Source organism: Hylobates moloch, unplaced genomic scaffold (genome assembly GCF_009828535.3).
Source record: "Hylobates moloch isolate HMO894 unplaced genomic scaffold, HMol_V3 SCAFFOLD_16, whole genome shotgun sequence".
NCBI classification, from domain to species: Eukaryota; Metazoa; Chordata; class Mammalia; order Primates; family Hylobatidae; genus Hylobates; species Hylobates moloch.
In genome coordinates this window covers 11,427,496-11,450,681 of record NW_026652291.1, presented here as the reverse complement: position 1 = coordinate 11,450,681, position 23,186 = coordinate 11,427,496, and the positions used below count along the sequence as shown (strand labels likewise).

Below are 23,186 nucleotides of genomic sequence, written 5' to 3'. Positions count from 1 at the left end.
AAAAAAAAAAACTGTGTGTGTACTAAACACTGTACAGACTTTTCTTGTCGTTATTCCCTAAACGATACGGTGTAACAATTTACATAAGACCTACGTTGTATGACATATTGTAAGTAATACAGAAATGATTTAAAATATACAGGAGGATGTGCATAGGTTATATGTAAGCACTACACCATTTTATATCAGAGACTTGAGCATCCCTGGATTTTGGTATCCAAGGGAGGTCCTGGAACCAATCCTCCATGGATATCAAGAGATGACTAGATGTATTTCTAATGGACGCTGCTGGTCTAAACAGACCAATAGTTCCAGGCAGTACTAGTTCCTCCCCCGTCAGCAGTCTAGTCTATCCAGCAAAGTCAACCTGTCATTGCTTCCAAAAGTCTTGCAGGAACCTCAAACACAGCATAGTCCTAACACTTCATAGCTGAATCTGTTTACAAAATCCACCCAATGACTATCCACCACACTCAAATCCTTCCAATGACCAAGAAACTCTTCAACTCCCAAAGCAGCAACCCTTTTCACCTTTGCACAACTCCCGAGAATTAGACAGTTCTTCCTTATACTCATGAAGATCTACCTCTCCAGAGGACTGATCTTAGCTTTACCTTACCCCTTTGAGCCATTTAGAAAAGGCTCAAGAACAGCAGAAACTACCATTTGCAGACCACTTCCAATGTACAGTGTAAGCTTTAGTTTTCTGTAGCATTTAAGCCTCATAGCAATGCAAGAGGTAGAAACTGTTATCTTCATTTGGTTGATAATGGGGTCTACAGAGCTGAGAGAGGTAAAAGTGATCTGGCGGCCGGGCGCGGTGGCTCACGCTTGTAATCCCAGCACTTTGGGAGGCCGAGGAGGGTGGATCACGAGGTCAGGAGATCGAGACCACGGTGAAACCCCGTCTCCACTAAAAAAAAATACAAAAAAAATTAGCCGGGCGTGGTGGCGGGCGCCTGTAGTCCCAGCTACTCCGAGAGGCTGAGGCAGGAGAATGGCGGGAACCCGGGAGGCGGAGCTTGCAGTGAGCCGAGCCTGCGCCACTGCACTCCAGCCTAGGCGACAGAGCGAGACTCCGTCTCAAAAAAAAAAAAAAAAAAGTGATCTGGCTAGGGTACCATTCAAGAAGAGCATATTTCAAACCAGAGGGGGCTGCCTTAACACCTTTATTCAGCATTGCTTTTGTGGTTATGTTCTCAACATTCGTCTCTCTCCCAATTATCTGGCCTATTAGCAGCTATCGGCTCAATCCAGAAGCAATCCTGCCTTGGCGGGAGTTGCCCTTACCTGTCTCAGCAGCCCCAAGGATGTCCAGTTTGTCACGGATGGCAGGTGCCAGGGTCAGGGCTTGGATTGGTGTGGGTGCAGAGAAGCCTAGAAAGCTGAGTGCTCGGAGAACCGGCCTGGGAACAAACAGGTCCTTCCAAGCTGACACATCTGCCTTCTGATCACGAACTTCAAGAATCCATGTCTTTGCTTTTTTGGGCACCTTGGCAGCAGTGCTCTGAGAAGGCTCCAACCCTTTTTTCCCTTTATTTTTCTTCTTTTTTGGAGCAGTTTGGACCAGGTTTTCTGATGCCATCTCCCCAGCCTCCGGATCATCACAAACCACGCCATCTCCCTGGGCCTCCAGCTCAGGATCTTTGACTTCAAATTCTTTTTGGGTACTGGTTCCTTCAGTTGCTACATTTTTACTTTTCTTCAACTTGATCTTTTTCTTTGGTGAGCTAGACTCTCCCTCCTCCTCTTCTTCTGAAACAGCTTGTGCCTTTCTCTTGGGTGCTTCCTTTGAAAAGAGACCGGAGGGATTCTTGGCAGGGGAGACCAACTGGTAATCTGTCAATTCCTCAAAGCACACCAAGTCATCCATCTGTCCATCTGCAAACATATTTGGGTCAATCTTCACTTCCTTCCATTTTCCCACAACTTTGATTCCCTTTGTCTGAAATTTGCCATAGCTTGATGGCTTTGGCCTTGATTTTGTGTCCTTCAACTTCATGGTTGCTGAAAAGGAGATACATGTTCTATTAGGTTGGTGTCTGAGAAGCAGAGGGTTCTGATGCAACAAACATTTTTTAAGCAACTAGGCCCTACAAAGAACTGAGGATACAAAGATGGCTATCATACAGTTGCTCCCACCTAGAGAAGAACAAAGAATACCACAGAACAGACAGCTCTGCCTGGAACACAGGGTACACATGTGATGGAACAAAGACATATGAGCTAGACCCGGTTAGAATTCCAAATCCAACACTTACTGCGTGTGTGACCTTGGATAGTGCCACCCACTCCTCTCTGAACTTCAGTGCTCTCATCTATAAAAAGGGGGGAGGGTACCTAACAATATCTAAGTTGTATATTTTATGTAAATAAACGAAATTATGTAAAGCACGGAGGATGAAGCCTGCCACACCTAAGTCGTTCTGAAGGCAGAGTAAGAATCTGACGGGTTTTTCTTGTGGGGGCAGGAGGGGTGAGCTTTATTAAAAGTGTACTGCGCTTGCTTCCTTCTCAAGCCTTGCCTGAGAAAGCAAATGCCTGCTCCACCATCCTTTCCTTTGCCAAGCGTCTTAAAACCCATCCAGCTTTTTCATCATATTTTAAGTGGCTTAATGGCCATTTAGGCCCAACTCGTTTGGGTGGAACTTGATCGAGGTTTTTCCTTTTCAGAAAGGCCAAGAAAGGTAACAGATTCCGTGAAAAAGACCAAGGTAAACCTTGGTTCAAATCCGGATCCACCACTTGTCAGCTGTGGCTCTGCGGTGGACGTATTAATTTCTGAGTATCTATTTCCCAGTCTGCACATTAGGAATAACGAGGACATCTGTCCACGGAATCGTTATACGCCACTACGAAAAAGTGACGCACGTCAAAAAACCGCTAAGCATGGCGTCCAGCGAGGAGAGCACGTCCGCACACAGTGCCCGCCAGACCCGCTGCGCCACGGCAAAAAAAAAACAAAAACGCGGGGTTCAACCAGGAGAGGGCAGGGGGTGCCATGAGAACCGGGCGAGGGCACGGAGAGCGCCAGGCAGAGTAGAAGGGCCTGTGTCTCCTTGTGACGCCGGTCCCGCGCGGCGCTCTCGCTTTGTCTCAGGCACGAACGCGCGCACGAAACAGAGAAACCGAAAAGCCGAGAAGCCAAGGCCGTCAGGCTCTGATGCCCGGACAAGGAGCCCAAGGCGCGGGGGCCGTGACACGCAGCTCGGTTGGACGGCTTGAGCCGGGAACCCACCGGCCCAGAGAGACCCGCGATAGGAACCCGGGTTCCTGGCCTCAGCCCCTCTCCAGAGTCGGCTCCAGCCACGCTCGTTTTGGTACTCACCGTGTGGAGACGCCACCGCAGCTCCGTCGGTCGCCGGTCAGGAGCCTCAGAAACCGCCGCGGTACCTCAGCTGCAGCAGCAACTGCAGTTCCGGGGCGGGACCTTCCACGCACGTCCTCGTGCGCGCTGCGGAGGAAGTCCCGCCCCTATGGCAAACGCAGCTACCTGATTGGCTGCCTCGCGGACCGCAGCGGTGCTGTTGGGAGAACTGGCTTGGGGCGCCGGCCCCTCCTCTTACAGCTTTGCTCCTGCCGGCTTAGGAAAAGGCCGGAGAAGGTGAAATTCTGTGTGCTCCCTCCGGCGAGAGACTTTGTCAGCTCCTGCACGGTAACGTTAAGTTTTCTTGTATTCTTGGTGTAGTTTTGTTACCGGAAAGGGGTCCCAATCCAGACCCCAAGAGAGGGTTCTTGGATCTTGCGCAACAAAGAATTCAGGGCGAATCTGCATAGCAAAGCAAAAGCAAGTTTATTAAGTAAAGTGGTGGAAGTGCAGCTACTATTAAGTAAAGTGGTGGAAGTGCAGCTACTCCGTAGACAGAGTAGGGCGTTCCCGAAAGTAAGAGAACGAACGCGTCCATCCTAGGTACAATGCTCGTACCTAGATCATAGGGAGATGTGCTCTGCTACAAGGGTGACCTGTGATGAGTGTTCCTTGTATTGTAATTGTTTCGGGGCGCCATGGACTGTGCCCATATAAGATACAAACGTAATTGATAAATGTTGTGTGTGTTCAGACTAATCCACTGACAAGCTGTTCTCCCTTCTCTCTCTCTTTCCTTGGGACTCTATTCCCTGAGACACAACAGTATTGAAATTAGGTCAATTAATAACCCTACAATGGGCCTCTAAGTGTTCAAGTGAAAGAAAGAGTCGCACATCTCTCGCTTTAACTCAAAAGCTAGAAATGGTTAAGCTTAGTGAGGAAGGCATGTCAAAAGGCAAGATAGGCTGAAAGCTAGGCTGAAAGTTTGCACCAAAAAGTTAGCCAGTTTGTGAATGCAAAGGAAAAGTTACTGAAGGAAATTAAACATTTTACTCTAATGAACACATGAATGATATGAAGGTGAACCAGTTTATTGCCGATTTGGAGAAAATTTTAGTGGTTTGGATAGAAAATAAAACCGGCTACAGCATCCCCTAAAACCAAAACCGAATCCAAAGCAAGGCCCTGATTCTCTTCTATTCTATGATGACTGAGAGAGGTGAGGAAGCTATAGAAGTTTGAAGCTAGAAGAGATTATTTCATGAGGTTTAAGGAAAGAAGCCGTCTCCAGAACATGAAAGTGTAAGATGAGGCAGCAAGTGCTGATGGAGAAGCTGCAGCAAGTTATCCCCAAGATCTAGGTAAGATCATTGATGAAGGTGGCCACTGAACAACAGTCAATGTAGACAAAACAGCCTTCTATTGGAAGAAGACACCATCAAGGACTTCCATAGCTAGAGAGGTCAATGTCTGGCTTCAAAGGCCAAGCTCACTCTTTTGTTAGAGGCTAATGCAGCTAGTGACATTAAATTGAAGCCAGTGCTTGTTTACCATTCTATTATAAAAATCTTAGGTCTCTTAAGAATTACGCTAAATATAATCTGCCTGTGCTCTGTAAGTGGAACAACAAAGCCTGGATGACAGCACATCTGTTCATAGCATGGTTTACTGAATATTTTAAGCCCACTGTTGAGGCCTACTGCTCAGAAAAAAGGATTTCTCTCAAAGTATTATTGCTCATTGAAAATGTGCACAGTCACACGAGAGCTCTAATGGAGATGTATAAGGAGATGAATGTTGTTTTCATGTCTGTGAACACAAGATCCATTCTTCAGCCCATGGTTCAAGAAGTAATTTCGCATTTCAAGTTTTATTACTTAAGATACATTTTGTAAGGCTATGGCTGCCATAGATAGTTATTCCTCTGATAGATCTGGGCAAAGTATATTGAAAACCTTCTGGAAAGGGTTCACTATTCTAGATATCAATAAGAACATTTGTGATTCATGGGAAGAGGTCAAAATATCAAAATTAACAAGAGTTCAGAAGAAGTTGATTCCAATTCTCATTGATGACTTTGAGAGGTTCAAGACTTCAGTGAAAGAGGTAACTGCAGATATGGTCAGAAATAGCAAGAAAACTAAAATTACAAGCGGAGCCTGAAGATATGACTGAATTGTGGCAATCTCATGAGAAACTTGAATGGATGAACAGTTCCTTCCAATGTATGACCATAGAAAGTGGTTTCTTGAGATACAATCTACTCCTGGTGAAGATGCTGGGAACACTGTTGAAATGACAATGAAGGATTTAGAATATTTCATAAACTTAGTTGATAAAGCAGTGGCAGGGTTTGAGAGGATTGACTACAATTTTGAACATTCTACTGTGGATAAAATGCTACCAATCAGCATCACATGCTACTGAGAAATCTTTCATGAAAGGAAGAGTCAGTCCATGCAGCATACTTCATTGTTGTGTTATTTTAAGAAATTGCCACAGCACCTCACCTTTCAGCAACCAACACCCTAATCAATCAGCTGATTTCAGAAAAAAAGAAAAGTATATTATGGCAGAGGGGGACATAGTCAAAATGTTAATAATTGGTGAATTTTTGGTGCTACAGTAAGGGTACGTGAGTGTTCATTGTACTATTCTTTGAACTTTTTTGAGGTTTAAAACTTTTCAAAATAAAGAGTTGAGTAAATTGTTTTGATTTAAAAATTATGAATTAAAAAGAAATTGGCTTAAGCCAGGTGTGGTGGCACATCCCCATAGTCCCAGCTATCCAGGAGGCTGAAGAGGGAGGATCGCTTGGGCTCTGGAGTATGAGTCCAGCATGGACAACATAGCAAGACATCATCTTCAAAAAAGAAAAAGAAAGGAAAGAAAGAGGGTCAATTTTAATTTTTAAAAATGGGGTAGGGGGAGATGCCAACCAAGAGCAAAATGATGGCAAAGGTTCCATTATAGTAGTGGGAACATAGGTATTTTTTTCCTTCTTCTCAATATTCTAATTTTAAAAAATAGTAAGAATAAATTATTTTAATGTTATTCTTATTTCACAGATGAAAAAACAGATACAGGAAGATTAATTTGCCAGAGTCATACAGCTAATGTTGCAGAGCTCAGACCTGACTCGGAGATCTGTGACTTTAACTGGGTGCGGTGGCTCACACCTGTAATTCCAGCACTTTGGGAGGCCCAGGTGGGTGGATCACTTGAGCTCAGGGGTTCAAGATCAGCCCAGGCGACATGGTGAAACCCTGTCTCTACAAAAAATACAAAAATTAGCCAGGCTTGGTGGCATGTGCCCTTAGTCCCAGCTACTTAGGGAGCTGAAGTGGGAGGATTGCTTGAGCCCAAGAGGTCAAGGCTGCAGTGAGCCTTGTTCATGCTGCTGCGGGATAATTAAGGAACCAAAGAGACCAAGGGGTTGAGGAGGAATTATTTAATTATTTAGGTGCACCAACCCAGTCAGATTAACATCCAGAGGACTGAGCCCTGAACAAAGAGTCAGGCTACCTTTTAAGCATTTCCTGGGGCAGGGGGAGATTTGTGCAGTGGGAAGCATATTACAGAAGCGAGAAACAAAGACAGTTATTCAATTGAGACATGCATTACATTATTTCTTACTTTTCAAGGAACAACATGTTTTACGACTTGAGAGTATCTGTCTAGTGACCTTGCAGCTGCACAGCTAGAGAAACAGAGTCTTCACAATGCCTGGAAAAGGGAGAGATAAGGCTCACTAGCTTCAGAAAGAAAAACAGGCAGTTAATTTTAAAGGACTCCAACCCTTTCTCTTCCTTAAGGGGAATTGGGTTTTTTACATACAACTGAGTTTTTGCTTACACAGTTTTTAATTTCTTTTAATTCCTCTTCCAATGCCACTAAACTCAGCCTGAGTGATAAAGCAAGACCCTGTGTGAGAAAAAAAAAAAAAAAAAAGTAATCAAGATCAAGAAACCCTATAAGGAATGAGTCCCAGTTTCCAAGGGACCCATACAGAAGCCTCCGTTACCAGTGGCTGGAGTGGGAGTACTTATGAATGTGTTGATTGACTTTGCAAAAAGACTGAAGGGTAGATGTGGGCCGAGGGGAACCAAGAATGCATATGGAGAAGTTGGAACAGTTGAGCTCATAAATTCCCCAGCAAGAAAATGGCTCATCTAGCCAGGTAGGGCATCTAGAAGGGTGGGGGAATTAGATTGCCTGGAGTCAGATCTGAGCTCTGTAACATTAGCCGTGTGACTCTGGCAGATTCCTTACTCTTCCTGCATCTGTTTCCTCATCTGTAAAATGAGAATAACATTGTTGAGAAGATTAAACGTAAATGCATGTAAAGTTCTCGCTACAGTGCCTGGCACATGGTGAGCTCAATTGACCTTAGCAATTCCTTTTGTCATCACACATTTCTTTCTAAGCATACACATACCTTTCATATAGTATAAATATGAAAAGGTGAGAAGTTGGGGGAAAATACATTTCGGCGAAACATCCCACAGTGTTAAGTAGTTGTTTTAAGGTGATGGAACTGAGTGTAATTTTTTCTTTTCAATATTTCAATTTTAATGTGATTATTTTATTATATATATTGTGTGGAGGTATAATTAGTGTACAATAAAATGCAGAGTGCAGCTTTTCGGTTCAATAAATTTTAACATTTCCATATCATCATATAAGTATTGCACAAAACAAGATAAAGAACATTTCCGTCACCCCAGAAAATTCATTCATCCCCATTTCCAGTTAGTTTTTATCCCTACCCAGAACACAATTATATTTTAATTTAAAAATTAATTGGCAAATATTTCTTAAATGGGAACCATTTTGGTATTTTCATTTATTGTAAAAGTGACTTATGCCTGAGGCATTGTAATTCATCTAGCACCAAAAAACATACATATGTGTAAGCGTTCTACATGGGTGATATAGTTTGGATATTTGTCCCCACCCAAATCTCGTAGTTGAATTGTAATCCCCAGTGCTGGAGTTGGGGTCTGGTTGGAGGTGTTTGGATCATGGGGGCAGATGTCTCATGAAGGGCTTGGGCCACCTGCTTCATAATAAGTGAGCTCTCGCTCCGAGTTCATGTGAGATCTGGTGGTTTAAAAGTGTGTGGCGCCTCCCCTCAACTCTCTCTGACTCTTGTTTTCACCATCTCATGTGCCTGCCCCCCTTCCACCTTCTGCCATGATTGTAAGCTTCCTGAGGCCTACCTAGCACCTGAGCAGATGCCAGCAGCATGCTTCTTGTAAAGCCTGCGGAACTGTGTGTCAATTAAACCTCTTTTTAAAATAAATTACCCAGTCTCAGATATTTCTTTGTAGCAATACAAGAATCGCCTAATATAATGAGGTCTTTCTTTACCACTGTTTTGTAAGTTGCCTCTTTCACTCAACAATATCTAATGAACCATTCCCCATTGCCAATAAATATAAATCTATAACCAGGGACAGATCCAGTCTATTTAGGGACCCGAAGCTTATGTAATTGGTGGGGCAGAGAGCTTAAAAAAAGAGAGTTATAATACAAAATACCAGTAACACTACAATGTCACCTCAAACCAGGGGAAGTATGGCAGAGGGAAGCCAGATTGGAAAGCAATTACAAGACAACAGCCCTAATCAATTACTCTTAGAAGAACTTTTGCAAATAATAATAATAACAACAACAACAACAAAGTGAGCAATGGCTGGAGCTGCTCTTAGGGTCTTGGAAGGAACCAGTGCAAGCGAGGGTCCCTGAACTCAGGCTTCTTTTGCTTCGAGGTAAACCCATTTCTGCTTCTATCATCAGTGGCTACATATAATTATTTATAGAGGAGTATAAAATTTTATTTATTCAATTTTTGTTACTTCACACTTTTGCTGTGTCAACCTAAATAACAGAGAGAAGCCCTCTAAAAGAAAATGACATTTATTTGAGAATACAGCATTGCAGTGGGAAAATTCATGCCATAGTAAACTATGTACATATTCAAGGACATAAAGGAAGACAAAGGTTTTTAAAGGAAAAATGAAGACAATCACATACTTGTTTTGAAGCCAGATTAGAAAGCAATTAAAAGACAACAGCCTTAATCAATTACTCTTAGAAGAACTTACTTTTACAAATAATAATAATAACAACATGTTTGGCTATAAGAATTAACAGCAAGGGTGACACCAGTCCGAGGCTGGGCAGGTAGTTTCTGGGCAGATGTGCTCACGGAAGTATTTTTTGTGTAAGGTTGTGATGGCTTTTGTGCAAGATTGCAATTTTTGCAGATGATAGTTTTTGTTCTCAGGCATACAAAAGCGTGAAAATCCTCTCTTCTTGGGTTTTCCCTAGCTGTGTTTGTCAGAGTTTGGGTGTGTTTTTTGTTATTTTTATTTTTATTTTTGTTTTGTTTTGAGACGGAGTCTCACTCTGTTGCCCAGGCTGGAGTGCAGTGGCGCATCTTGGCTCACTGCAAGCTCCACCTCCCGGGTTCACGCCATTCTCCTGCCTCAGCCTCCCGAGTAGCGGGACTACAGGCACCCGCCACCAGGCCTGGCTAATTTTTTCTGTTTTTAGTAGAGACGGGGTTTCACCATGTTAGCCAGGATGGTCTCGATCTCCTGACCTCGTGATCCGCCCGCCTTGGCCTTCCAAAGTGCTGGGATTACAGGCGTGAGCCACCGCACCCGGCCAGGTGGGTGTCGTTTTTTTTTTTAACACAAGCAACTCCATTTGGACTCTGACTGCTTTTATAGCTGTCATCAAAAACACTGTGATCATCATTCATGTGCAGATATTTGTGCACATCTCTGATTCTTTTCTTGTGATGAATTCCAAGAAGTAAAATTTCTAAACCAAATAAGCTTTCACTACATGCTGTCAAATTGCTGACCAGAAAGTATGGGTTAGAACACGCCATACCCAGCAGTGAATGAGGATCACTATTCCTTGCCTCATGCAAACACCTTGTGTTCCAGTTATTTGCTTCCTGAGGCAGATCATAAGGATGCAGTCACTCAGCTCTGTTTCATGCTCTGCTGTGAACCCTCAAGGATAGAAAGCTAATGACTCTATTCCCCTGGCTTACCCATATGCTAGTTCTGCAAATGACCTCAATTGTGCCAAGCTGACTCCCCTGTGCAAGGATGTGAAGGTGGAAGGGACACAGGGGCTGTGCTTCTGCTGCTTCTACTGCCAAGCATTGTAGTAGGGACTTGGTTTTTTGCAGTAGCAGAAGCAGAGTCCCAGGATCCATTTCTTACCTTACTATGCGAGATGCAGAAGGTGAGGTTTAATTTTACTGGCATAGATGCCCCAGAGCCAACAGGTGTGGCAGTGGCTTCCCGATATCCCAGTTTCGTGATCATGGCACTGGCTGAAGCATTCTTGGTGGCCCACTTCTAGGGTGGAGCCACATTCTAGGGGTGGGGCCATTCCTGGAACATCAGCCTAGACCCTCCTACTCCAACCCAGGCTGGATCTCGGCTCACTGCAAGCTCCACCCCCTGGAACAATCTTATAGTCACCTAATTCCCTGTGTTAAAACCCACTCTGCTTAAGTTGGCTGGAGTGACTTCTGTTATCTGCAGCTGAACTCTGACTAATAGATGCATGTGACACACATACAAAATGTTACCTCCTTTAAATCTTTTACTATTAGTAAGATTGACCATCTTTTTAAGTGTCTATTAGTCATGTGTAATTCTGTCTTGGGGAGCTGTCTCCTAGTCTTCGGAGTTCCTTGTTAAAGGCAGTTCCTTTTAAAAATTGATTCATAAGAAAAACTCTCTTTGAGTTGGGGATACTAATCGTGCAAAGGTATTATTTTGTTTGGTTTGTTTTCCCCTCAGTATGTCACTTGTCTCTTAACCTTCATGGTAAATCCATTTTTCACCACGAGGGACTTTGTTCATGGTGGTTTTTTGTTTGTTTTGTTATTTTGTTATTTTTATTTTTAGAGAGAGTGTTTTGCTCTGTTGGCTAGGCTGGAGTGCAGTGATTGGGTCATGGCTCACTGCAGCTGTTACTGGATAGAGGTCCCGATCCATATCCTAAGAGAAGATTCTTGGATAATCTGCAAGAAAGAATTTCAGGTGAATCCATAAAGCGAGAGCAAGTTTATTAACAAAGTAAGGGAATAAAAGAATGGCTATTCCGTAGTCAGAATGGCAGCTTGAGCTGCTTGAATGATAATACTTATAGTTATTTCTTGATTATATGCTAAACAAGTGGTGGATTATTCATGAGTTTTTGAGGTGGGCAATTCCTGGAACTGAGGGTTCCTCCCCCTTTCAGACCATATAGGGTAACTTCTTGATGTTGCCATGGCATTTATAAATGGTCATGGTGCTACCGGGAGTGTCTTTTAGCATGCTAATGCATTATAATTAGTATATAATGAGCAATGAGAATGACCAGAGGTCACTCTCATCACTGTCTTGGTTTTGGTGGGTTTGGGCTGTGTTCTTTACTGCATGCTATTTTATCAGCAAGGTCTTTGTGAACTGTATCTTGTGCCTATCTCCTATCTCATCCTGTAACTAAGAATGTGTAACCTCCTGGGAATGCAGCCTAGTAGGTCTCAGCCTTATTTTACCCAGCTCTTATTCAAGATGGAGTCACTCTGGTTCAAATGCTTCTGACATAATTCCCCCCTCCCTTTTACAAGAAAACCCTTAAGCCTAAGGGTTGTAGAAGTATGTAGATCCACCTTCTGTAACTTCTTCAGACTGAATAGGGGCGATGATATTCCTGCCTAACTATTAGGGTCTCTTGTATTCAGGGTAGAGTGGAGCTCAGTCAGAAAGTGTCGGTATGGCAAGGACCATTCATAACTCTTGAGTTCTGACAAAAGGTGATATCTGGAAGATTAGTAAGTGTTCAATTTAAGAAAACATTGAGTAAGCTCATCCTACGTTTCTATACAAAGAGTACAACAGCAACATATTCCACAACAGTAAAGTAAAATAAGCAAAATTATCCCAAGTAAACTGAATAAGAAGGCTTTCCAGGAACTGGGCAATTGTTGGAACCAAGCTGATACGGGGTCTCTAGCTGATTCCAATATGTGCCCAGAATTAGAATATTGATCCAGATTTTTACATTACCCATCCCTCTTGTTTCTTCTGAGCTGCAGCCAGAGATCACTGATTGGTTCACAGTAATAAGCAGGGTCAGTCTAAATTGCAGAAAAAAACTCAAAAACAACTGATGAGACTAGAATTTAATAACAGGTGTGCCATAGTTTTTGAAACCTAATTTTTCTCTCTCCAGTCCTCATTTTAATATAAAACAAATCATAATTCGACAAATTTGGTTTATTTACGGTATAATAATACAATACTTTGTATAAAGTGCAGCAAGAATGATTATTTTTCACATAGGCTTTTTAAATTGACTTTGGTGGAACTTTGTTCCATAAAAGGAATCTCAGATAAGACATTTTTAAAGCTGAGGCCAGCCATGGGTTGGTAGCAGATACCTGTGAGTTTGGGTAAATTCCTCTCCTTAAGAGGTTTCAAGATAACTTGGGGCTCTCGGGCCTGTCAGAAAGTGACATTCTTTGGTCAGGAACCCTGTACAGTGACTGTGTAGGCAAGGTATGAGGCTAGTTTTCCCAAGGGGCTTTTATTGGCTCTATAAGTCAAGTTTGATTCCTTAAAGGAAAGCACATCATTACAGTCAAAGCCTTGGTAAAATAACCAATGTCTCCAATTGTGTCCAGTTGCAAAATAAAATGGATTCTTATTGTACTTATGCAGATAACTATATTGCCATAAATTAAGAATATGCAGTTTCCAAATTCTGGAGAAATCAGGTAGAGAGAAGCAAATATACTCCAAATTTTGTTCACAGGAGCATACTTTACTCAATTATCAAAAGTTGTAAATAGCACAAAATAAAAATTTTTTTGGCTCTGTAAAAGATCAGCAAAAAGTCAAAAAGATTGGTTCAGACTTCTATTAGTTTAGTTCATGCACTTAATTCCTGTTCTGTCTGATGCTCATGAACATTTCAGCTCTCCATGAAAGTCCTGAAAGATTTTCTCCATTCTAACATCACAATGTCCAAAGTTATCAGAAACCTGCATTCAAGAACATCTGTCAAAGTCCTGTAGCTGATTAAGGGTCACCTTTCAAAGAGGATCAAAACAAGATAACAGTTGCCTGTGGATGACAAAAAGTTTTAGGACAGCCACTATTATAGCCACAATTGGCTAGAAATTGTGGTTACTTCTATGGCATACAACAATTTTACATAACAATGATAACTATTAGCAGCATACAGTAAGTCATATCATGATTATAGGAGTTTCCCATAATTTTAGAACACATACCAATAACTTAGTTATACAGATACAGCCAAGAAAGCCAAACAGCCAACCATTTCATATTTAGCCATGCTTCCTATATGATTTTTATACCAAATAAGGCAAATATGTCATTTTTGGACTTGAGGAGACCTAATATCTAAAAGACTAATTAGGAGGTCAGAAGAAGACATAATTTATAATTTGATTTTGGAAATTTTGTCAAATATCAAAGGTTTAAAACACTTGATATTATAAAATCAAATCCCAGGTCACCATAAGTCATTTACTTAGCCAAAACAATAACTCAGAATTTTTTAAAAGGCAAAACCTTTACTCATTAGTAGAGGGAAGATTTAGCTTTCCAAACAGTCTGTCTCTTTCCTTTCCTTTTTTTGTCTATAGCTTATTCAAAAGGCAAACAAAAATCTTTTTTTTTTAATATAACATGAAATCAGCTGAGCACAGTGGCTCATACCTGTAATCCCAGCACTTTGGGAGGCCAAGGCAGGTGGATCACCTGAGGTTAGGAGTTCAAGACCAGCCTGAGCAACATGGTGAAACCCCGTCTTTCCTAAAAATACAAAAAAATTAGCCAGGCGTGGTGGCGGGTGCCTGTAATCCCAGCTATTCAGGAGGCTGAGTCAGGAGAATCACCTGAACCCGGGTGGCAGAGGTTGCAGTGAGCCAAGATTGCACCACTGCACTCTAGCCTGGGTGACAGAGTAAGACTGTGTCTCAAAAAAAAAAAAAAAGAAAAAAAGAAAATCTTGTTTAAGGGAGAAAGCCAGATTTCACCTTTGCATTAGTGTAGTATTGATGTCAAACTCAATTCTTAATAAAACCTGGCCGCACACAGTGGCTCACGTCTGTAATCCCAGCACTTTGGGAGGCCGAGGTGGGCGGATCACAAACAAAACAAGGCTGGGCGCGGTGGCTCACGCTTGTAATCCCAGCACTTTGGGAGGCCGAGGCGGGCGGATCACGAGGTCAGGAGATCAAGACCATGGTGAAACCCCGTCTCTACTAAAAATACAAAAAAAAAAAAAAAAAATTAGCACAAAACAAAACAAAAAAAACCTTACAGACGAATCAATCTTAATCAGTTTGTCTATGAGGCAAGATTCTCATAAACCTTTTATAACCCTTTACAAATTTTTGTTAAAGAGATCAGTGCTCTAAGAAAAACTCTGTTGTGCTTTTATTCCAATGTTCAATTTACAGAAAAACTGAAGAATACCTGATATGGTTTAGCTGTGTCCCCACCCAAATCTCATCTTGAATTATAGCTCCCATAATTCTGACATGTTGTGGGAGGGACCCAGTGGGAGATAATTGAATCACCGGGACAATTTCCCCCATGCTGTTCTCGTGGTAGTGAGTAAGTCTCACGAGATCTGATGATTTTATAAGAGGTTTCCCTTTCTGCTGAGCTTTTCATTCGCTCTTTGCTGGCCACCCTCCTGGGTTCAAGCGATTCTCCTGCCCCAGCCTCCCAAGTAGCTGGGACTACAGGCACACACCACCACGCCCAGCTAACTTTTGTATTTTTAGTAGAGACGGGGTTTCACCATGTTGGCCAGGAAAATCTAATTCCAACACATCCCGATACCAGGAGCGTTACTTTTCCCATCAAAATGCCCTTCTTGGAGATGTGAGGAATTCAAAATCCTCCTTTTCATCAAAATTTTTGACTGTATTTCTTTTCTTTTTTTTTTTTTTTTTGAGACGGAGTCTCGCTGTGTTGCCCAGGCTGGAGTGCAGTGGTGTGATTTCAGCTCATTGCAAGCTCCGCCTCCAGGGTTCACGCCATTCTCCTGCCTCAGCCTCCCAAGTAGCTGGGATACAGGCACCTGCCACCACACTCGGCTAATTTTTTTTTTTTTTTTTGTATTTTTAGTAGAGACGGGGGTTTCACCATGTTAGCTAGGTTGGTCTCGATCTCCTGACCTCGTGATCCGCCCACCTCGGCCTCCCAAAGTGTTGGGATCACAGGCGTGAGCCACAACGCCTGGCGCTGACTGCATTTCTTATGAACTTCATTTTGTATGGAGAACATCCCTCCATCCCACATAGAAGATTTATAGTACAAAACATTCTACACTAGCTGACAAATGGCATGGAGCCCTACTCCTATATTTGTGATAAGCAGGAAGTCAGCATGGATTGGTGGCTAACAGTATGATCTCTGACCAGTGGCCCTGGTTGAAATCCTTACAGCTGTGGCCTTGAGGCAAGTTAATTAACCTTGATGTGCCTTAGTTTGGTGACAAATAGGGACTTAGTAGATATGTACTATTGTTTTTTGCATTTGCTTGTTTCTGTCCTTTTCCCCTACTGGAATACATTTCATGAAACAAGGATGTGTCTATCTTTTTCTCTTGGGTCAGTGCTCAGGAGCTTGGTAAATATGTTTTGGATGAAAGAATGAATGAAGAGAAAAAAGAGGAAAGTGAGAGTCTCAGTGTGAAGTCTGTGGAGAGAGGAATACAGAAGATTAAAGAAGTGACAGAATCAGGGTGGGAAAGGCTCTGCTTGGGATACCCTCTAATGTCCTGGAAATGAGGCTGTATCCCTTGTGCAAGACAAGGAAGGGAGAGAAAATGAGCCCTGCACCCCAACCCCAGTCCTGCAAGGATGCTTGACCAAACTTGGGTTTGAGGCCCAATTTAGGAAGGTTAGAGTCCTTCCTAAGATTTAGGGGGTTAGAGGTCCCTCTCAGTAAAGTCTCCCTTGGTTAAAAATGGATTTGGCACTACGAGGTATTAACTGCTATTCTCTTTGAGTTAATCTGCCTCGCACTCTTTGCTGATGGCTGTGGGTGGCAGGATTGAGCATGTAGAGGATCATGGGACATGGCGAGCTTTTTTCTCCCTAAAGGAGGAAACTTGAGAGCTGATCCCTTCAGGATGCAAGTGGCCCCATGAATTTTTGAGTCAGTGTTGCTGCAATGGGTGGGTCTTTCTGGCCTCCCTGAGCTCCTGGGGAGGTGGCTGAGCTCTCTCCAGCAGGCCCTGAAGTCTCCAGAACTTTGGTCCCAGCTGCCTAAGCACCCCAGTCCCTGCCGCTGCGGCAGCCATTGTCAGATGTTCCTGCCAGCCCTGAGAGCTCAACACAACTGAAGAGGCCCAGGCATGCTCTGCCCAGTGCTGCAGGGGGTGCAGCCACAAGGCTGGGCAGAGGAGACAGGTGACTTCTGATGCGGGGACCTGGGGAGGCTTCCTGCAGAAGGTGCCATGTGCAGAGCCCTGAGGATGGGGCCTTCACCTCTGACCTATGGCCTACGATGGGTAGGAGGCTTCAGAAGAGGGAAAGAATAGCAAAGTTGAATTTGAGATGGGGGTATCAGAGTGGACCCACTGTCATAGGTTTGTGTTTGTTTGTTTGTTGTTGTTGTTGTTTTGTCTCCAGGCAGGGCTGCTGTAGCAGCTGTGGTCGGAGGAGGTGAGTCTCTGTGGGAAGGAACTCAAGCCCCCATCCCCCGCCTCCCCCCAGCCCTGAGCCTCTGGGAGAAACTGGCTTTGACCAAACCCAGGATTCTCCAAGACATAGCTGGGTAGCGGTGGAGTGGACAGAGTGATGGGAACCTTAGAGCAGCAGGAAGCAAAGCAAAGCTATTAAAGGCACAGGGCTTCGGAGGCAGCCAGAGCTGGGGCTACTCTCAGCTTCCACCAAGTACAAACCATGCAACCCCATATGAGTCATTTGAGCAGTCAGAGCCTGGGATTCCTCCCCGTCTAAAGCAGGGCCCATGGTATCCTTGGGGACTTTTGTAGGGAGTATGTCAGCTGAGCTGTGTCTCATTCCTCAAAATTATTTGACAAATGCTGGTAGCCCATCCACTGAGTCAGAAGCTTTTGAGCTGCTATAAAGCAATGTCCTCCAATGCAATGGCCAAAACTAAAGAAAATCTTAATGTTTCTCTGTCACCTGCACCACATTTCAAGTGCTAAACGTGGCTACCCTAGTAGACAGTACAGAAAACAAATGTGGCTATGATTGCAGATGGCTCTCTGATTGCACTGCTCTGGAGATTTTGGGGAGCCCTAGAGGACCCCCGCATGCTGCTGCAGGGCCTTCAGGGCCTCCATCCCCTCACCTCTCCAGAAAAGCAGCTCTGATGTTGTCTGCTGTCAACATTTTGCTTGGAGAGATCATATTTTCCTTGCCAAAAGGGAAAGTTTGAAGACTGCTGTTTGCTTCAATGTATTTATTTTACATTAGGGGAACAGAGGCCCAGGGAGGGCCAGTGAGCCCTCGAAGGTGTCTGTGAAACAGGCATAAACAAGCCTGGGATTCAGATTATCCTGGGAGCTGGTCCACTGGCTGTTTTACACGTTGACTGCCCTTGTTTTGGGATCCCATCCCTGCTCAGAGGCTTTCCTGAGAGCACAGCAGACCCCTCCTCCTCCTCATTGACACAGGAGGATGTCAGGGAGGTCTGGGGAACTCCGTCCCATGGGACCAACCCCAAATCTCCACTTCCTGCAGTTGTGGCTATGGGGACTGTGCCCGTGGCACTTGGTGCCATGGGCTTCACCTTAGTAGGAATCGCCGCATCCTCCATAGCAGCCAAGATGATGTCTACAGCAGCCATTGGCAATGGGGGCGGAGTTGCCGCGGGCAGTCTGGTGGCTATTCTGCAGTCAGTGGGTGAGTGTTCTGGACAGGATGACCAGAGCCAGGAGATGACCCAGCCCCAAGGCTGAACCCCAGGGAGGCCTCTCCTCTCCCTGCAGGTCCGTGATCCTCTGCCTCCTGGGCCCTTTGTCTTTCTGTCACTGTCCCCTCTTCGGGTTGGAGGTGGGACCAGGGGTGCAGCCTAGGAGATCTGCGTTCCTGGTGAACCCTACAAAACCCAGGCAGGTCCCCTCCCCTCTCTGGCCCTTTCGAAGCTAAGGAACCTGCCATTTCTCAGAGGGTCTGCCCTGTTGCTGGGATTCCCCATCAGAGTTCTTGCCTCCTCTCCGGGCAGTGGCCTGCAGCAGCCCCTCCCAAAGCAGAAATCCTAGGGTTTTAGGAAGCAGAGGTGGGGAACAGGGTTGGGCTGCCTGGGCCTCAGGCCTCTGGAGGGACCCAGAGTCTCTGGCCTCCAACCCCCTGTTAGGAGCTGCTTCCCCTCCCTGTGTCCTGTGCTCATCCTTTTTTCTCCCCAGGGGCAGCTGGACACTCTGTGACATCCAAAGTTATCCTGGGCTTTGCTGGGACAGCTCTTGGGGCCTGGCTGAGTTCACCCCCTTCCAGCTGAACACCACACTGAGGCAGGGAGGTGGCTGTCTTGGTGGAGATGACTTTCCTGGGCCTCTGGATGATGGTCTTCCAAAGGGCAAGTCCCCTACTCCCAAAATTATTTAAGGAAGCATGAAAAATAAAGATGCTGGTGATCTTCTCCTAGTGTCGGTTCTCTGTTCTTGTGGTCAGGATAGGGTACAGCGCTGCTACAGGAGTGTGGGACAGGGAGGGACTCAAGAGGAAGCAGCATGGGATGTCCGTGACCGGAGCCAGGTCTGGCCCCAGGCTTTCCACTCATTCTGTGGTCCTCAGCAGGTCATGTCTGCCCTTTGAGCCTCAGTTTCCTGCTCTTCAGATGGGAGAGTCAGCCAGAGTCGGCATTATAGGATGGTGTGGCTCTTGGGTCATTGCTTGAGCCATTGATCCTCAATTATGAAGCCCTTTGTCCTCTTGCATGACTGATCCCTTCCTTTCCCACCCAGGACTCAGGGTGTGACTGTATGATTACTCTAGAAGTTCAGCAACACTGCATTTCCCTGGCCTATGGGCCTTCTCCATACAGGTAGAGAAGTTTCATTCCTCCAGGGAGCTATGTCCCTCTCAGCACAGAGCCCAGGCTCCTCAGCCCCCAGGTGGACTGAGCAGAGCCTGTGAGGATGGGCAAGGGGCTGGGGCTCCTGAGAAGCAGGCCACTGCAGAATACCCATTTCCAGAGACCTACTGTGTGCCTGGCCCCAGATCAGGTGCCAGCTGTCCGATGCACACTGACCTGGCATCTGCCACATGGCACCTGCCTGGCCGTGAGGATAAGCAAACCCCACTTGACTTCTGGAAGGCCTGTTTAGACTTGGCCTCTGACCTCAACATCAGTCCCACTCTGGGCTGTTTGACCTTCACACTTATTTTTCCTTTACAGCTGCACTCCTACAGGGCTCTCCCTGGGATGCTGGCTGAGCTGACTCCCACAGCTCCCAAAGGGGCCCCGAGGCTCCATCCCACAGGATTGCCTTGGCTACAGAGGATCACAGAGGTCCATCTCTGCCCAGGGTACACAATGTTGGGGAAGCCAGCCCTTAACTAATGATGTGAAGGGACTTGGGGTAAATTACAGAAATGACCACATTCTCCACCCTTTCAGCATGGCTGTACAGCTCCTCCCATCAAGAGGTAGGAATTTCTTTCCCCTCCCTTTGAATCTCTTCTGGCCTGGGGAGTTGCTCTGGCCTGGCTGATAGAACACGGTGGAAGTGATGGCGTGCTAATCTTGAGCCTAGTCCCTAAGAAACCTTGCAGCCTTCTGCTGTACCTCCCAGACCCCATCACTGCCGTGAGAACAAGCCAGGCTGGGCAAGCACACAAAGTCCATTCATTCCAGACAAGACCCCAGACATGGCAGCGAGCCCAGCCAAGTTCTGCAAAGCTGACCTGCAGCTGACTGCAGATGGATGAGGGGCCCAGCAGAGACCAGAAGAACCACCTGCCTAGATTGCTGACCCACAGAATCATGAGCTACATAACTTTTTTAAGCCACTAAATTGTGTGGTCACTTTTTATCCAGCCGTAGGTAACTGACAACATAAGACAATGTGTACAATCACTGAAGAGGATCAGGCTATATGGCTCGTAGGACAGAAAAGGAAGTGATAGATTCTAATTGTAGTGACCTGGGAAGACTTCCTGGAGTAAGTGCTGTTTTACTTAAGGATTATGGAGTTGTAAGTACTAGAAACTTGATTGCAACTTGCTCAGAGTTCAATGGACTTCATTGCTTTACTAAATGGAAAGGTCCAAAGGTAAAGTATGCTTCAGGCAGGGTTTGATTCAGCAACACAACATGGATGCCAAAGACCTGTCTTTTCTATTCTTTGTTTCTGAGGCATCAGCTTCATCCTGTGGCTGCCAGCTCTCGTGGTTACAAGACAGCTGTTAGCAAGCTCTGGAAGCTACCTTCTTTATTCATGTCTCCCAGAAAGAACATTTTTTCATGTACTTTCTCCTGAAAAGCAAAGAAACATCTTTCCCAAATACCTCTAGTAAATGTTCATGCTACTATCTTAAATGGAGTCATTTACTCATTCCTAAAACCCTTTAATTAGGCCCAAAGGATGGGTGGGATGTGATGACTGGTTTAAGTCCACCTGGACTCACCTTTAGAAAGTGCGAGGAGAGCCCATGCCTCTGATACACTCATAGGTCAGGGCAGGGGCTCCTATACCTGAAAGAGGAGGTTTCTGTTTCAAAGAAGAGAGGGAGGTAAGAGACACTGAGTGCCCAAACACAGCGTCCTGTACAGACAGCATGGGCATTGTTCTCAGGGAAGACTGCGCCTCGAGGATCCCTGGGGGAAACCAAAGTGGGCTCCCAGCCAGATTCGCTGATTCTGTCTCTGTCTTGTTATCCCCACTGCTCCAGCCATTAAGGAAGAGCACACCGGACCCGAAGGCAAGTGGACAGTAGGTTACTGTCTTTTTGTTTTTAACTTTACAGTATGGGATTATATTATTTTCTAATGAAAACCAACATTTTATTGCATTTAAATTACTTAAGAAATCTTGAAGTAGCTTCTACTCTTAAAAATCTAAATTCGTATAGGTAAGGCTAAAGCCCCTTTGGCTCTGATAAGCATCCTTGCCCCTCATTACAGCCCCTACTCCCACTCTCAGAAGTAAAGCACTGCTGCAATTTCATACATTCCTTTCCATGGACCCCCCTTTTATAGTGTGATAGAAATTCATAAAATTTACCATCTTGACCATTTTTTAAGTACAGTTCAGCAATGTTAGGTGTATATTCACGTTGTTGTGAAACATCTCCAGAATTTTTTCATCTTGCAAAACTGAAACTCTGTTCCCATTAAACAGCTCCGCTTTGCCCCTCCCCCTGCCCCTGGTAACCACCATTCTACTTTCTGTCTTTGTGAATTTGACTACTCTAGGTACCACTTATTGGTAGAATTTATAGTATTTGTCATGTGTGTGTGTATACGTATATCAAGATGGGGTTTTTTCTCCATGTTGCCCAAACTGATCTCAAATTCCTGGGCTCAGCTGATCCACCCACCTTGGCCTCCCAAAGTGCTGGGATTACAGGTGTGAGCCCCCATGCCTGGCCAAAATTATATAGTATTTGCCTTTTTGTGACTGGCTTATTTCAGTTAGTATAATGTCCTCATCCATGATGCAGCATGTGACAGAATCTCCTTCCTCTATAAGGCTGAATGACATTCCATTGGAGGTATAGATCACATTTAGTTGATCCATGAAGCACCCATCCATGGACACTTGGGCTGCTTCCACCTCTCGGCTATTGTGCATAGTGCTGCTATGTACTTGGGTATGCAAATATCTCTTTAAGATCCGGCGTCTTAGGCCGTTTGCACTGCTGTAACAAAATACCATAGACTAGGTAGCTTAAAAAACAGAAATTGATTTCCCACAGTTCTAGAAGCTGGGAAGTCCAAGATTAAGAGGTGTCAGCCCCCTTGGTGTCTGGTCAGCGTCCCTTTCCTGGTTCATAAATGATGATTTCTCTCTGTGTCCTCACATGGTAGTGGGATAAGGCAGCTCTCTGGGGGGCCTCTTTTATAAAGGCACTAATCCCATTCATTAGGGCTCTGCTCTCCTGATTTAGTCACCTCCCAAATAGTTCCATCTCCCAGTACCATCACCTTTGGGGTTATGATTTTAACGAGTTTGGCAGGGCCATGACATTCAGACCATAGCACCCTACTTTCAATTCTTTGGGGTATATACCCACAGGTGGGGTTTCCGGATCATATAGTAGTTCTTTTAATTTTTTATGGAACTTCCATACTGTTTTCCATAGCAACTTCTCCATCTTATGATCCCACCAACAGTGTACAACGGTTCCAATTATATAACGGCCAACGCTTTTTATTTTCTGTTTTTTTGATAGCAGCCATCCTAATGGTTGTGAGGTAGTATCTCATTGTGGCTTTGATCTGCATTTCCCTAATGATTAGCAATCTTAAACATCTTTTCATGTGCTTTTTGGCCATTTGTATATCATATTAGTTCATTTTGCACTGCTATAAAGGCATACCTGAGACTGGAGACTGAGTACTTTATAAAGAAAAGAGGTGTATTTGGCTCATGGTTCTGCAGGGAGCATGGCACTGGTATCTGCTCGGCTTCTGGCGAGGCCTCAAGAAACTTGTACTCACAATGGAAGGCAAGAGGAGCTGACATCACACAGTGTGAGAGCAAGAGGAAGGCAGGAGGTGCCAGGGTCTTTTCTGCAGTCAGGTCTTGCAGGAACTAATAGAGTGAGAGCTAATTCATTACTGTGAGGACAGCGCCAAGCACCCCCATGACCCCCGACTAGGCCTCA

The 23,186-nt window shown here is 44.7% G+C and overlaps 2 protein-coding genes across 5 annotated transcripts in view; one reads left to right on the top strand and one right to left on the bottom strand.

Moving 5' to 3' along the window:
* Nucleotides 1-3,469, bottom strand: part of DDX24 (DEAD-box helicase 24) — a 29,990-nt gene extending 26,521 nt beyond the window's left edge. Inside the window, exons 1-2 of the mRNA XM_032180500.2 lie at nucleotides 3,329-3,469; nucleotides 1,291-2,007 (exon numbers count right to left, since the gene is read on the bottom strand). Coding sequence (XP_032036391.1) covers nucleotides 1,291-2,002 — 712 coding nt within the window. The 5' untranslated portion in view covers nucleotides 2,003-2,007; nucleotides 3,329-3,469. The remainder of the gene's footprint in view (nucleotides 1-1,290; nucleotides 2,008-3,328) is intronic.
* Nucleotides 3,470-3,535: 66 nt separating this feature from the next.
* The window catches only part of LOC116485169 (interferon alpha-inducible protein 27, mitochondrial), a 39,625-nt gene continuing 19,974 nt past the window's right edge, over nucleotides 3,536-23,186 (top strand). For all 4 annotated transcript variants that reach the window (XR_009210286.1, XR_009210285.1, XM_058429551.1 and 1 more), the window contains exon 1: nucleotides 3,536-3,655. The gene's annotated coding sequence lies outside the window, so the exon portion shown is untranslated. The remainder of the gene's footprint in view (nucleotides 3,656-23,186) is intronic.